The sequence below is a fragment of the Prionailurus bengalensis genome, chromosome C2, assembly GCF_016509475.1.
Source record: "Prionailurus bengalensis isolate Pbe53 chromosome C2, Fcat_Pben_1.1_paternal_pri, whole genome shotgun sequence".
NCBI classification, from domain to species: domain Eukaryota; kingdom Metazoa; phylum Chordata; class Mammalia; order Carnivora; family Felidae; genus Prionailurus; species Prionailurus bengalensis.
Genome location: NC_057350.1, coordinates 67,404,624 through 67,421,098, shown reverse-complemented (window position 1 = coordinate 67,421,098; position 16,475 = coordinate 67,404,624). Strand labels below are relative to the sequence as shown.

The following is a 16,475-nucleotide window of genomic DNA, read 5'->3' as shown; positions in this document are numbered from 1 at the left end:
GAATGCAGCCTCAAATTTAAGGTTTCATCTGGTGCCATTATGTTTACTTTCATAGCATCTTGTGCACATTCCTTTATAACACTTAACACATTTTTTACACTTGATTTTTTTTAATGCTACTATCCATTAACATCCTGAAACTGAGTTCTCCAAAGGTGGGAGGTTGTATTCCCAATACCTAATAAATTACTGACATAGAGTAGGTGTACAATAAGTGTTTGCTGAGTGAATGTTGAAAAAAAGCCAATAAAGTCAGAAGGTAGGTGGTGAAGAATTACGCTGAAGAGGGCTAAGCAGAGAGAGAAAGTATGTTCAAGTGTTAGAGAAATATGTCACACATGAACATTTGAGGAATTTGGGTTGGAAGATGAATAAGGCAAGAGGTAGTAACAGGCCTTTAGTCTTGCAAATGTACAGGATAAAAACCTTTGCAATGTTCCCCTGGGAATGTGCCTCTCTGAATTGGTACATTTTTACTGTTCTCTAAGCTAAAGCATATGCACAGCAGAGAAAACGGTAAATAGAAACTTCTCACGACTCACTGGCTTAGCACATTACACAAAAAAGAGAGAAAGAGAATCTTGGCTCCCAGGAATCTTAGAGGTCATCTAGTCAAATATCCTATTCAATGAAAGTATTTCTCCTACAACATTCTTGATATCCTATCTATTTGAATAGTTCTGATTGAAACCTTTAAAGGTAGAAAAAGAAATCCAATTTGGGGTTGCTATATTGCTACAAAATTTCCTTCTATGTGAGCTCAAACTATTTTCCTTTACCATTTGTAATTGTCCCAGTTCCGGCCTCTAGAGCAATAAAGAATAAATGATTCTTGCTCTCATATGTCAGATCTTAAAGCCTCTGCAGAGACTTAGGGGCCATCTCCAGGTACTCCGAACAGATAGGCAGGAATTTTTATTTTAAGATGGTGATACTGATGCAAAGAGGTTGGTAGATCACATTTTGAGAAATAACATTTTATGGTTTTATGAACATTAACCTATGGGACTTTCATTCAGGAACCTTCCACAAGAAGTATTTCCTGAGATGCACCCTAGATTTTTCATATGAGACACCATTTGTCCTAGTTGTTAAATTAGATGTATATACAGTTACAGATAGATACATAGATATTCATAACACTTTTATGATCTTTAAAAATTGATTATTATATTCATTTTCAAGTTAACAGGTGCTTTTGGTTCCATTGAGTTAAGTAAAAAAAACAAAAACAAATTTTGTCATCTCTAGTTTCGATCTTACATTTTCTAAATTTTAATTGGTCTTTTTTCCCCTCTGTAAAGTTCCATAAAGACTTTTTGCTTTTCTCCTATGCAGGTTTCCTGTTTTTTTAGATGAAGCGAAGTCCAGTGATCCAGAACACAAGTGACCTGGATTCATATCATTTGCCAGGTGATATGGACTCAACCATTTGCCAGGTGAGTGAGTGACGCTGGGGTAGTAGTTACTTAATCTCAGGAAGAGTATGTTTCCCTTTCTCTGTAAAATGGAAATAATAATAGTCCCTACTTCATAGGGATCTCTATCAGCATTAATTAAGTGAATATGTGTAAGGCATTTAGCATGGTGTGGTATCTAATAAGAATCCAGTGTTAGCTATTAATTTCATTATTAGTTGACAAGAAAATATTGTTTCTCTGTGGTATTCTATATCAGAAATGACTTGTCTGGGCAATGTGTTGTATTTAAAATCTGGTACCTAGGATTAAACATTGCACATTGGGATAGTCTCCAATTGTATATAGCACTATTATTTGTTTGCTCTGCACAGTAGTACTTCCTAAGAGTCCACTGCTCTTTTCAATAGTAATGCCATACACTTAATTCATAATGGGCTTATTTTCCATGAAAATCTCTTTAAATCATGTTGTGCATTCTCTTCTAGAGTACTATTTTTAATCCTTCACACTTTGAAAAACTGCTTATCTTGGCTCACTGACAGTAACACAGCAAACAGTGACATAGGTAATCCACCTGCAGGGCAGGGACTATTGCTGCACCAAGTGTTAGACTTAAAACAGTTTGATTTCTTATTATCTTAATTCTTTTAGGTTCTGGGCAAATTGTCAGGAAACTCTTGTCCCTTTAACATGTTATGGCATACACTTTTGAAAAAAAACCCCAGAAAATTCATGAATGTACACTAAAAAAGTGAATTTTATCCTATATAAATTGTATCTCAATAAAACTGAATTTAAAAAATTCATAGAAAATTATCCCCACAGAAAGGGTTATTCACTCACCTAATCACATCTATCACCTCTGACTTATCTAGAAAATATCAGGTAGGATGGCATAAGAGACCAAAGATGATGCAAATGAATGAAATAATTGACTGATGGCAAAATACATAGTAATATATATAAATTCAGCCCTAAAGTTCAGGTGATGGCCTAAAACAGCACCAGATTATAAACTTTTGCAAGACTATTTATCTCTATTCTAGAATTTCTGCCTCCAGGCTCACTTACAATAATAGGTGGAGTAGTCTGATAGCTTACCGTAGCTTATGCCAGAATGAGGTAGTATGTTCAGGCCTAAATAAGAGCAGAACTTCAGGCACTACAATACTATTTTAACTAGGGGGCTTCATGCATCATTAATGTATCAAATCCTTCAATCACTTGTTATATTCACGTGCTTTTTTCCTAACTCCTAATTCAAGTCAAAGTCAATGGAAAGAGCAGCCTGGCTCATCAGAGATATGTTGTATTGGCCTCAACTCTCAGAACAAATTCTTAACTATAGAGAGCAAACTGATGGTTACCAGAGGAAAGGTGGGCAGGGGGATGGGTAAAATAGGTGATAGGGATTAAGAAATACACTGGTGATGAGCATGAGTGTGGCATGGGAGTGCTGAATCACTATATTGTACACCTGAAACTAATATTATACTATATATTAACTAAATGGAATTTAAGTAAACACTTGAAAAAATAACACATAAAATAAAGAACCTCTTGGGGTGCCTGAGTGGCGCAGTTTGTTAAGCATCCAACTTGGCTCAGGTCATGATCTCACGGTCTGTGTCAGGCTCTGTGTTGACAGCTTGGAGCCTGAAGCCTGCTTCAGAGTCTGTGTCTCCCTCTCTCTACACCCCTTGCCTGCTTACACTCTGTCTCTCTCTCTCTCTCAAAAATAAACATTAAAAAAAAAAAAAAAAGAACCTCAGGTCCTTAATTCCACAGCTGAATCAAAATTTTTGGAACAAAACAAACCCTGAGTCAGTCTGAATGTGGCTTACTACTTTAATGGGAAGTAAAATACAGAGATAGGCTAGAAATTTCTAATTGAAAGATTTTGATTAGTTGTTTCTTGGTTAGAAACAATTGGATTGACTTTTTGATTTCCAATGAAAGATTTCTATTTGATAACTTGGCTAAAGATATCATGGTAGGAAATGACAGGTAAATTCAAATTTCTCTGACTCCAAAGCTATGCCCTTTCCAGTAAGCAACATAATATGTATGATATATGTATGATACAGAAGATACCACTTGTGTGGCCTAGATGTCTTCTGCAAAATAAATAAATCTAACGATAAATTAAAAGTTGTTTAGATTGAAATGTTTATAAAATTTATCTGTGTATTGATTCATTCACTGACTAGTTGGAACAAAGTAACAAATTTCATTTGTCTGTATCTTCCCTAAGCCAGAAACTAAGATAAAACAAAAATACCTGCTATGTATATAGGTACAGTTCAAACACATATGCGCAATTTTGGAGTCACCATCCATGGTAGAGCACTGAAAGGCCTACATGCCTCTATATTACTCCCCCTGCCCTCACCTTTTTAGGAAGTTGCTAAGGCATATCCAGGCAAAGAAGTATCTTTATTAAAATTTTCCTCAGCATAAAAAAATGTTTAACGTCATGACTTCACTTTTCTTACAATATCAATATATATATATATATATATATATATATATATATATATATATATCCTATTTCTACCTGGACAGTGTTAATGAATCAGTAACTTGTTATTAGTGTTGTATGAATGAGAGTTAAAAGATTGGGAAACTTTACTTCTGTTCTTATCTACCTTGAATTATAAATCCCAGAGAGAACTAGTTTCTTCAACATACTTTTTTAATAGGAGGACAAATAATTTGGGATCAGAGGAACTTGAAGTCTGAAGATATGAGTTGGTTTAGACTAAGTCATTTATTATTAGCAGGGTTATCTTGAGCAAGTTATGAAATTTTTCCTTAGTCATAATTTCTTCAGAGTTGCTGTAGGATTGAATAAGATAATACATATGAAAATACTTAGTTTGCTTTAAAGTACTATACCAACATTGATTACAATTTTTAGCAAACAAGGCTTGATAAATTCAAATGTGATAATTTGTTGATTTTATGCACTATAAAACTAAAAACTATTTTTGTATTTAGCTTTTCCTGGAACTTAAATGGTAAACTATAGTTCTAATGTTTCATGCAAAGTATATTTCTTAAGTTCTTTTGAATTTCTTTGTTAAAACATTCTCTTCATAGCAATTTTGTCACTGCTTGCCTATGTTTTAATTTCAGTTGTGATTAGTTTTTTGCAATTTTCATATTTCTTTTTTTCATTTTATTAATGAAACGAGGAAAACGCATAGGCTTTACAACCAAATGTAACCAAGTTAGAATTCCAGCTCTACTTACTTAAATACTCTGACCATCAGTTTTCTCCTCAGAAAAAGGCCTATCACAGGGGTGTTGTATTACATAAGAAAAAAGTAAGTTACTGTTTGGAAAATTATGGGTTACAACTATTTTTAGGATCCTTGGTTACTGACTTAACTTGGATTCTAGAATATTGGTAATTTATGCTTCTTAAATTGCAAATCTGGTCACAACCATTTTGTAATGAATGCCTAATTTAAGGAAGCTATAAAACCTGTGTTTGATTTTGATTTGGTCTCTCTGAGCAGTATCAAATATTCAATGGCTCTGCTTAAAACAGATTATAAGACCTTCCTTTCTGCTATTTCTGAGAGAACATTGCCCCTTTGAGGCAATTCTTTGGTGGAATTTCAGGGTTCATCACAGTAGTTTCTGATCATAGAAAATACTTAATTGTATTATGAAGAATTAGGAGAATTTTTACAAAACCACTCTACTTTTTGGCTCTTAAGTTTCCCTGAATTCTCTGTTGCTCCCCTCATATTTTCTTATAGGTATGATAAAAGTATTCAGGTTTAAAGCAGAAAAACAACATTATCAAAATTCTATAGAACATTTCAAAGTCTTCACAAAAGCCCTAACAATTCCTGTTTTGTATTGAATGAAGTCAGTGTACATGGTTTTATTACTTCAGGGAAATTTGTCTTCATTCACCATGAGGGACCTGTATTTTCAGCACAGATAGGAATAAAGCTTTTGAGACAAATTGTGAAGTCCAGAAAATTGTAGAGATATGAAAAACTTGTTTGTTCACAAAAGAGATTTTCTCTTTCACCTGGCAAGTGATGTGCTTGATTCCTCTGTCTCACAGCTGGTATTTCATTCCTATACAAGCCTGGTGCTGCCTCAGGAGTTCTGGTAGCAAGTCCTAAAGGAAGGGAATAAAAACTATTGGCATATAATTTCTTAGCCCAGGTGAACCCAGAAGTTTTATCTAAGGGGTGAATTGCATGATAACTATCTGGAAGGGTCTCTATTTTGGGTATTTATCTGGATGTTTTGGCACTGCCCTAACAGAGGACTATTTGAACGGAAGAAGCTTTCTTCTTTGGAGGATGTACTGGGTTTCTAGAAATGTAGAACCATGCAGAACAAGCATTCATTGTAGGCTATAAGACTTAGTTCTAACTCCGGTTTGAGAACAGAGCTGGTTGTTTCTTCGTTAGTTTTTGTGATGTTAGCCTCTATGAAATTTTGATAAAGATATCTTTACTAAAGAAACCTAAATAAACATATTTTAATAATGATAAATAATTCTATCACCCTAGCCTTAACTTGAACTTGATAGCATAGTAAGTCTATTGTATACTGTGGACAGTGAGAATTATGAGGATTGATGGCTGTAGAGGTAGCAGGAATATTAGAACCCGATGCTAGCCTAGAAAAAGATGTTCATCTGAGCAAATAATTTTTAAAGACACACCTTTAAGGAATAAAAATTAGAAAAATGCACATCTTGTGGGCAGATATAACCCTACAGTTGAAGGCTTGGGTAGTTTTCAACTCTTTGTCCAAAGAAAAGGCGTCTATTTCCTTGACGGATTGCAGTTCTGTTCCAGGTAAGTGAAGCTAGGGCTGAATGTTCCTGCTCATCCCCTTGGAAGGTATGTTTATGCAGTACACAAACTGCACAGCCTTACCTAGTGAGTGAAAAATGGTTACACAGCTTTAAGGAAAAACAGCTGACTATTGGTAAAATTATTAGTTTAATGTTGGTTTCTGCAGATACACTGTCAGGTCTATTTGGCATGGAGTATGTTATTTTGTTCATTAGTTTATTCTCCAGGGATAGATAGCATAATATTTACATAACTACACATACTGAAAATTACCTGTTAAATAGTTGGGTGAATGAATAAATAATATGAAATGGCTATAGTATCCTGGAAGTTAAGAACATCAGCATTCTGGTTGGCTCACTGAGATTCTTTCAGCTCTGAATTCCTATTCTGTTCTCATTGTCCTCAAATAAATATTTAATAGACTTAAACTTTGCTCTATTTTACTTGCAGTTTATTGAGCTAAAAGGGAGTTTGAGATCCATGTAGAAAATCAGAATTATAAAATTATTACTGGTCTCTGGCTTGCCTAATTACCAGCCATTCTTACTCAGCTCTTTGCATCAATGTTCTAATCTACTTTTATCAGACTTTGAAGGGGTTAAGGTTTGAGATCACAAAATAGATACTGAGAGGGTAAGTGTAACTATTGAAAAAATATTTTAAAAATTTTCACAGAGCCATAGTTCTCAAGTGGTCCAGAGACCAGAAGCATTGGCATCACCTGGGATCTTGCTTTGCAAAATTTCAGGCCCCACTCTAGACACTCAGTGCCCAATTAGAATCTTTGGCACTCAGCAATCTGTGTTTTAACAAAATATTCACATCATTCTCATACAGGCTTATGTTTGAGAACCACTGCATTAAGGAAAAAAAAAGACAAGAATAGTATTGGCTCTTAAATGCTACATATATATGAAAAAGAGGAGATATACCCAGATACAAACATAATAATTGACATTATTAATCAGATCTAGTTTTTTTAGTATGTGAATCAAGGAGACATTAGAAGGCATGGCTGCTTTTCTTAATTTTTCAGAAGTCAGATGTATTATTATTTTCTAGTTTCCCTTTATTACACATATTGATTCTGCCTTTTATAAGTTATCTAAACATTTTCACTGTTTATATTTTCATTCTTTTCTGCCTTTAGAGATAATAGGCTTCATGAGATTTAAACTACCATTAAAGTCTTAAATGTGCTTTTTTGGGTTACATTTTAGTTTCATGAGATTGGACTAAAAAGTCTGCATTTACCCTAACAATACCTCTCCTGATAATCTAGATTAAATAAAGCAATTCCTACAATAGGAAGAGATTTCAGAATGTAGTTTTATGTATATGTGTTGCTGTGGTATTCTAGGAATAGCATTGGGTACATTCTCCTTTGTGGGCTTAGAAAGACCCTTTAATGCAACACCATTATTTTTATTTTTTCATGGGAAATGAATGGAATAATCAAATATTATTTCTAATTTTCTTAAGATAAAATAAAATTTGTTGGCACTGTTCCCAGAAGGATAGATTTCATATATTTTAACAAACATAAAATGACTAAAAAGTTGTTATAAGGAAAAAAAAATCATTCCTCAACTGTGAATATGATTTAAGGCTGCTACTAAAGAAGAGTGGGCCCTGACCAGCAAACCAGTCTCAAATAAGGCACTGAAGTGATAAGTGAATCTTATCACAGCCAATCATTTCTGTCCCAAGTATCCTAATACAAAAGTAGTCAAAGCCTTGCTGCTTTGAAGTAATCTACCTTATGGCATGCAAAGTCCTGACTCTGCCTTGCAAAACAAACAAACAAAACAAAACAAAGCAAAAAGAAAAAGTGTCTTGGTGGTGTTTCCAGATCTACCCTAACATAATAAAAAAACATCAGAGGCAAAAGTCTAAAAGCAAGATGTCTACTAAAAGCCTATAATAATTACCATAATTAATTATGATATTGAAAGACATGCCTGAGACTGGAAATAAGAGATGTTTGCTAATACCACATATATTCAACATTATATTGGAGGTCCTAGTTAATTTCTTCCTTTAGAAATAAGAATAGAACTGCTCTTTTAACAGTAGGCATAATTGGATAGACAATCCAAAAGAATTTATAAATTATTGGAATTTATCAAGTTTTCTGGATGACATCAATATACACAAATTAATTGTATTTTTATAACCTAGTCACAAACAATAAGAAAAAAATAAAAAAATTATGATGTATAAAAACACCAAATACCAAGGAATAAATCTAATGAAAGGTATGCAAGACCTCTAAAAAGAAAACTAAATATGTTACTGAGAGAAAGATGTATGTGGAACAAATAAAACTTTTATACTGTTAATGGAAGTAAAATTGGTGCAATCATTTTAGAAAACTCAGTAGTATTTACTGAAGCTGAGCATAAACATACCCTATGCCCCCCAGGCTTCACTCCCAGAAACACGTACAACAAAAATGAGTTTATATTTGCAATAAAAATTTTACAAGATTGGTCATAACATAACCCCAAATTGAAAGCCACCTAAATGTGCAGCAACAATAAAATGCATAGATATATTCATTTAATGGAGTATCACACAGAACTAAAAATCATTCAATGTGACTGAATATCATATACGTAATGTTGAGCAAAATTAGAAAAAAGAAGTAAATACTGCATGTTTCCATTCATATGAGAGTCCAAAACTCACAAAACTAATTTATGGTTAAAAGTCAGAACAGTGGGTACCTTTGTGAGAGTAAGTGGCTGAGAGGCAGGAGGGAGGTTTCTGGTGTTCTACAGACATTCTGTATTATACCTCAGTTAAAAAAGTTTACTCCTAAAGAGGTAAGACCAAGGTATACAAAAAAAAAAAATTCCAAAGAAACAAACAAAAAAGGAAAAGTTGTAGTATTAATAGTAAACAAAGTGGAATTCAGGTAAAAAGACATGAACAATGGTGGTTTATGGTATAAGATGCACTTTTTGTCAATATAGTTTAAAATATCTACACATGAATATTTTTAACACAGCAGGTATAAGGAAAAATAGAAACATTATTAGTACAGTATTTTAATTCTCCTTTTCTCCATCCTTGGCAAGTCAAGTAATTAAAATATAAAGACATGAAAGACTTAAATAACAATGAAGCAGCACTTATAGCTACTTAATTCTGCTACAAGTTAACATTAATAACTCTGGTAAAAGAAAAAAAAACTCTACCATATGGAAATTACTATTAATGTAATCACAATTTATCAAAAGCTCTGATACATACAATGCAGAGTTCAATGGGAAATTTAACCTTAGTATAGCAACATGTAAGAAATAAATTAATTAAGCATCTACCACAAAAAAATTGAAAAGTGAAAAATTAGAAAACAGAGGAGGGAACTAATAAAGTTAACAGCAGAAATTAAGTTAAAACCCCTAAAATCCAGTAAAACTTTTGTTCAAGTTTAAAAAAACAAAACAGAAAGGGGCACCTGGGCAGCTCAGTTGGTAAAGTGTCCCACTCTTGATTTCCACTCAGGTCATGATCTTATGGTTTGTGGGATCCAGCCCCACCTTGGGCTCTGCACTGCTGCGGGATTCTCTCTCCCCCTCTCTCTGTCCCTCTCCAGCTTGCATGTGTGTACACACACACACACACACAAACACACACACACACATTCTTTCTCTAAATTAAAAAAAAAACAACAGAAAAATAGATGGACTATTAACTAGCCTAATTAAAGAGCCACAATCTTTGCATATGTTACATTGAATATTGTTAGAAAATTTCTAGGATGAAAATAGCTTTCTTTACGGACAATATGAAGATACAAAATCAATAATTATAAAGGGTAAGTGACTTGATGGGAGAATTCTACCAAAACTTTAAAAAGCAGATAATTACAATTGTATTTAAATTAATGAGCATAAAGAAAAAAGTCCACAAAGGAAATGTCTGAATGCAAAAAACTGCTGTAAGGCAAGAGATACCACAAGCAAAGTGAAAATGAGAAAAATATGTGGATCTCAGGTCATAAAAGGGTAATCTTAATTTGTAAAGAGGCAATAAAAATTGATATGAAAATGACAACTCTATAGAAAATGGGCAAATTGTATGAATAGATGATTTATAGAAAAAAATAAATAGGTCTTAAACAATTGAAAAGGTATTCAATATCACGTATGTGAAAGATAAATTGAAACTACATTGACCTTTTCTTACCAGCGTTACAAAAATTAAAAAAAAAAAAAGATAACCATTGTTTGTATGTTACTGATGGCAAGAGAGAAAATTGCTGCAAACTCTAAGGAGAGCTATTTGGGAAAATTTATAAAAATTAGATAGGCATATACTCTTTGACTCAGAAGCTCCAATTTTAGGAATTTACAGATCTACTGGTACACATTTGTTTGTTTGTTTGTTTATTTAATGTTTATTTTTGAGAGAGACAGACAGACAGACAGAACACAAGCAGGGTAGGGGCAGAGAGAGAGGGGGGACACAGAATCCAAAGCAGGCTCCAGGCTCTGAGCTCTGAGCTGTCAACACAGAGCCTGATGCGGGCTCCAACTCACAAACTAGGAGATCATGACCTGAGCCAAAGTCCGATGTTTAATTGACTAAGCCACCCAGGCGCCCCTACCTGTACACATTTATAATGAGGAAGGTATGAAGGTTAGTCACTGCAGCATTGTTTGACATGGCAGAACACTGGTAGCAAACTAAGGGTCCCTTAATTGGTGAAATACTAAATAAATTACAGTAACTGCATGCATTTCAATAACATACAACTGTAGTGATTATTTAATGAAATGGAAAGACAAGATACACAGTACAGTGAATCAAGCAAAGTATATTGAAATGCATATACTATACTAGTGTATAGAACAGGAAGCCAAAATGAATATACTATGTCTTTTTGGCTTGTTTACAAATACGAATTGAAAGGATAAATAAGAAAGTAACAATGTTTATTTTTCAAAAGGATGGAAACAAAGTATGGGGAAGGGTGGGAGGGAGATTTTTAAATACCATTTCTCTTTGACTTTTGAACCCTATATTACTATTAAAATTCAGATTACAGGGGTGCCTGGGTGGTTCAGTTGGTTAAGCACCTGATCTTGATTTTGGCTCAGGTCATGATCTCGCGGTTGTGAGATCCAGCCCTGTGCTGGGCTCTGCACTGAGTGTGGAGCCTGCTTGGGATTCTCTCCCTCTGCCCTCCCCTGCTTGCATGCATATTCATATTCTCTCTCTCTCTCTCTCTCTCTCTCTCTCTCTCAAAAAAAAAATATTTAAAAATTTAAATTTAGCTTATGAATGAGAATTTAAAGTGAAGTTATTTAAATTGATATAGGATATTGAATTTTATATTGAAGATTTATGACATGAGAAAATATCAAAGTAATATTTTAAGGAGATTAGTTTTGCAACATGATATCCAAAATGAATTGTAAGGATGAGAGATCACAGAGACACCTGTTAAGAACATTTTTGTGATACTCTAAATGTAGGATACTAAATGCCTAAATTAGGATGGTGCCTACAGGATAGAAATACAAAAGAAAGGGTAAAAGTATGAGATCATATTTAAAATAAAAGCAATGAAATAAAGATTAAATAGATAGGGCTAAAAGAAAACTTTATACAGGACACTAGATTCTACTTTGCCTCACATTCCTGAAGAATAAGGATAAACAATTAACAACTCTTAAGAGATAGAATGAATTGGGGGTGCCTGAGTGGCTCAGTAGGTTAAACATCCAACTTCATTCAGCTCAGGTCATGATTTCATAGTGCATGAGTTCGAGCCCCACATCAGGCTCTGTGCTGACAGCTCAGAGCCTGGAGACTGCTTCAGATTCTGTGTGTCCCCCTCTCTCTGCCCCTCCCTCATTCATGGTCTCTCTCTCTTTCTCTCTCTCTCTCTCTCTCTCTCTCTCTCAAAAATAAACATAAAAAAAAGAGATAGAATAAATTAAAGAAATATCACAGTTAGAAAAGAATTTCCAAAAGTCAAAATTAATTGCTTTTTAAGGCATTAAATGTTTATAAATTTATATGAAGTTAAAATAAAAATTAATTATAAGGAATTATAATTTTTTGATACTCTGAAAACATATAGTTCAATGTCAAAGAAATACGTAATATTTTTTGGTGTTCAAAAATTTACATATACTGTATATGTATTGGAGAAAAATCAGGTAAATAAATGAAAAAATATAAGCTAACCATTTATAATCCCACCACCCAACAATTTCTACTAACATTTTTTTGTACACCTTGAAAGACCTATTCCTAGGAATCTTTATACTCACATTTTTAATATACTTTGGTAGGCTCATGCTTTCTTGATGCTTTACTTCCAGCATATTATCATTTTTTCTTTTTTTGAAAAAAAAAAACCTTTGTTTAAAATGTCTTTAAATGTACTACACTCATATCTCTGATCTAAATTTTTTGGGAGGCCAAGAATTTTTTATATATTTGCTTATGGTAAAATTTCAGAAACTAAATTAGAAACAATTACTAAAATTATGAATTTCACATTGTAAGAATTAAGAAAATAAAGCAGTAGATTACTGCAGTGAATTACAAGAAGGCTGAAAGTTAACATTCATGTTTACCTGAAGTGGGAGACTTGCAGCGCTCAAGTTCCAGGGGAATGGGACTATCATTTAGCTCAGTTAAACCTGAAAATGAAATGACAAGAAATTAGATAAATTTTGCTAACAAATTGTAGATAATTCTTATATATTCATTCCTAAAATTTTCAAAAGGTTTTTCTTCTCCCTGTGAAACTTTTCTATTCTCATGTTATGACAATGATTCTGAAAATTTGTTTCAGTAAGTTATACCAGAAACAATAAGGAGCAATAACTAATAGATATATACAAGGAGTAATTAACATAATGGTAGTAAAATACAAAATCTTCTTTCTTACTTTTTAACATGAAATAGCTACTTTAATAAATGACCTAGTTTTATCTAAAAATAGACCAAAAATAATACAATTTATAAGGAGTTTTTAAAAAGACCTAATCAAATCTTCTTTCAAGATAAATGTTTATTGGCTTTTAAAAAGAACTTTAAGGGGCGCCTGGGTGGCGCAGTCGGTTGGGCGTCTGACTTCAGCCAGGTCACGATCTCGCGGTCCGGGAGTTCGAGCCCCGCATCGGGCTCTGGGCTGATGGCTCAGAGCCTGGAGCCTGTTTCCGATTCTGTGTCTCCCTCTCTCTCTGCCCCTCCCCCGTTCATGCTCTGTCTCTCTCTGTCCCAAAAATAAATAAACGTTGAAAAAAAAAATTTTAAAAAAAATAAAAAGAACTTTAACGGATGCTACAGATTCTAAATATTATACTTAGTTATAAAAATGCAGTGTTGTATAATACATATTAAGTGACTTATTTGATGATATCAAATTCCTTCTTATAATAAGGATTACATTTTTCTCTTTTTAAAAAAATTTTTTAATTTTATTTATTTTAAGAGAGAGAGACAGAGAGAGAGAGAGAGAGAGAGAGAGAGCACATGTGAGTGGGGGAGGGGCAGAGAGAGAGAATCCCAGGCAGGCTCTGTGCTGACAGAGCTTGATCTCAGGAACTTCAACACCACAATCTGAGCTGAAACCAAGAGTCAACCAACTGAGCCACTCAGTGGTTAAACAGGTTAAAGAGGTTCAACCAACTGAGCCACTCAGTCACCCCTCTCTTATTTTTAATACTCTGTTATGTAACTCTACTGACAAACACAAGGATAGGCACAATAAATAAACATTTTATAATTCTTGCTATCTGCCAGCCTGCATTCCTGTGGCATTCATAAAATATCCTTAATTATGGTTTTCCTATACTTGTTAGAGATTCTTATATACTTTTTCCTTATAAAAAATATTCAGAGTTCCTACTTTAATGTAAATCTTTATACCCAGAAGTACTTATTAAAAACTATTGTCAATTACCAGAACTATCTTTGTCCATATTCCTTGCTACCACCCCTTTCTTGATATAATTTGTACCAATAAACTTACTATGGTTCAAAAAATTATAGAATTTGGGAAAAGGCTGCTGTGGTACTCTAGCCCACCTCTTATGTTTTACAGATAAGAAACTATGAGTTTGAAGAGTTTAAACAATTTAAGGTTACAGAACCAAGTATGTGCCAAATCTTGAATAGAATTATTTATATACTTAAGAGTCTTTTGTTAGAAGTAGGTACTGTGAATATTTTCTTCCAGTATGTGACTTATCTTGTCATTTTCTTTTTTTTTTTTTGTCATTTTCTTAATGAAAATGAAATGTTTTGATGTTCAGGAGATTAGTTTACTTGAAGGACCCTTTATGAAATTTTTTAATTGTGAATTTTTTATAATTCCTGTGTAAGTAATCTTTGCCTACTCAATGCTCATGAAGATATTATTGTATTCTCCAAAAAGCTTTTTTAATTTTCAGCTTTCAGTTTTAGGACTATAATTCATCTCAAATAAATTTTGATTGTGGTGTGAGGTAGAGATTAAGGTTCGTTTTTCCCTATATGTTGTTTGTCTAGTTCCTCCATCATTATTTGTTATAAAGATTTTCCTTTTTTCATTGATTTTTATTAGTGCCTTAGTAAAAAATAAATTGGATACATATGTGTAAGTTTACTTCTAGACTTTGTATTTTGTAGTCATTGGTCTATTTGTCTATCTTTTTTTGACTACCACACTAATTAATGCAGGTCTATAGTACATCTTAAAGTCAGGTAGTAAAATACTCCAACTTTGTTCTTTTCCAAGAGTGTTTTAATTACTTTAGATTTTTTGCATTTCTAAATAAGTTTTAGAATCAATTTGTCAATTGCTACAAAAGGATATGCCAAATTTTTACTAGACTGTAATTTTGATAGAATAAACATTTAAAAAATATTCAGTCTCCCAACCTATAAACATGGTATTCTCCTCTATTTAAATGATGTTTTAAATTTTTTTTTCTTTCTGCATGAGTTTGTAGATTTCAGTATAGAGGTTTTGTATGTGGCATTTTTCAAGTCTTTATTTCCTTTTTGGTTTTCTGTCTACTTCTTGTATCATTATTCGAAGTGGAGTACTGAAATTCCCAGTAATTATTGTTGGATTGTCTCTCTCCCTTTGATTCTGTCAAGTATTGCCTCATGTACTTTGTAGATCGGTCGTCAGATACACAGATGTTATATCTTCTAGATGGGTTAACCATTTTTTCATTTTAGATGTCCCTATTTATAGTAACTTTTTTTTGCTTTAAAATCTATTTTGTCTGGTATTAACTACAGCTGTACTTGCTGTTTGCATGGTTTTTTTTCTATCTCTTAACTTTCAACGGATTTACATCTTTATGTGTGGCCTCTGACAGCATGGAGTTAAATCTTGGTTTTTTTTAAAAAATCTGGCTCAACAGTCTTTGTCTTCTGATTGAATTGTTAAATCTATCCACATTTAATGTTATAACTGATACAGTTAGGTTACACTTGTCATTCTACTTTATTTTTCTGTATGTCTCATGTCTTTTTGTCCCTCTAATCTTCCTTACTGCTTTGTTTGGCATTAAATATTTTCTAGTGTAACTCATTCATTTCTTTAATGATCTTGTCATCATATTTTTGGCATTGCTCTAAGATAACATATACATCTTAACTTCTCAGTATCTACTTCAGATGTATATTAACTTAATTCCAGGGAGATGTAGAAATGTTATTCTTTCATACTTCTATTTCCTCTTTCCCCTTTATGTGCTATTACTGGCATACATAATACATCTATATGTGTTACAAATCCAGCAACATATTATTATAATGATTACTTTATATAACTTTGGGTTTTTATAAAACCTGAGAGAAGAAAGTAAGCAGAAAATATATTTATAGTTTGTATATTAACTTTGCAATTTATCATTTCTAGTTCTCTTCATTTGTTCCAGTCAATCCACCTGGGTTTGTTTGCTTACTCAAATACAACTTTGCTCCCACCTACTTCCTTTGTGCTGTTATTGGAAAATATATTACATTTCTACATACTGTAGGCCCATCAAGACAATTTTATAATATTGTTTCATAAATGGCTTTTTAAATCAGTTAAGAGAAGAAGTCATGTACATTTATATTATTATTTTATAATTACATAGTTACCTTAGTAGTGTTCTTTTTCCCCTTGTGTGAATTCAAATTATCATCTGGCATTACTTTTTTTCAGCCTGAGAAAAACTTCCTTTAGTATTTCTTATAAAGT

The 16,475-nt window shown here is 33.0% G+C and overlaps 1 protein-coding gene across 5 annotated transcripts in view; it reads right to left on the bottom strand.

Annotated features, from left to right (window-relative positions):
- Positions 1-16,475, bottom strand: part of STXBP5L (syntaxin binding protein 5L) — a 399,447-nt gene that overhangs the window by 69,360 nt on the left and 313,612 nt on the right. For 3 of the 5 annotated variants that reach the window (XM_043594274.1, XM_043594276.1, XM_043594275.1), the window contains 2 exons: positions 12,862-12,927; positions 5,473-5,565 (listed from right to left, as the gene is read on the bottom strand). In XM_043594274.1, the coding sequence (XP_043450209.1) occupies positions 5,473-5,565; positions 12,862-12,927 (159 nt within the window). The remainder of the gene's footprint in view (positions 1-5,472; positions 5,566-12,861; positions 12,928-16,475) is intronic. The other 2 variants (XM_043594278.1, XM_043594279.1) reach the window with 1 other exon arrangement.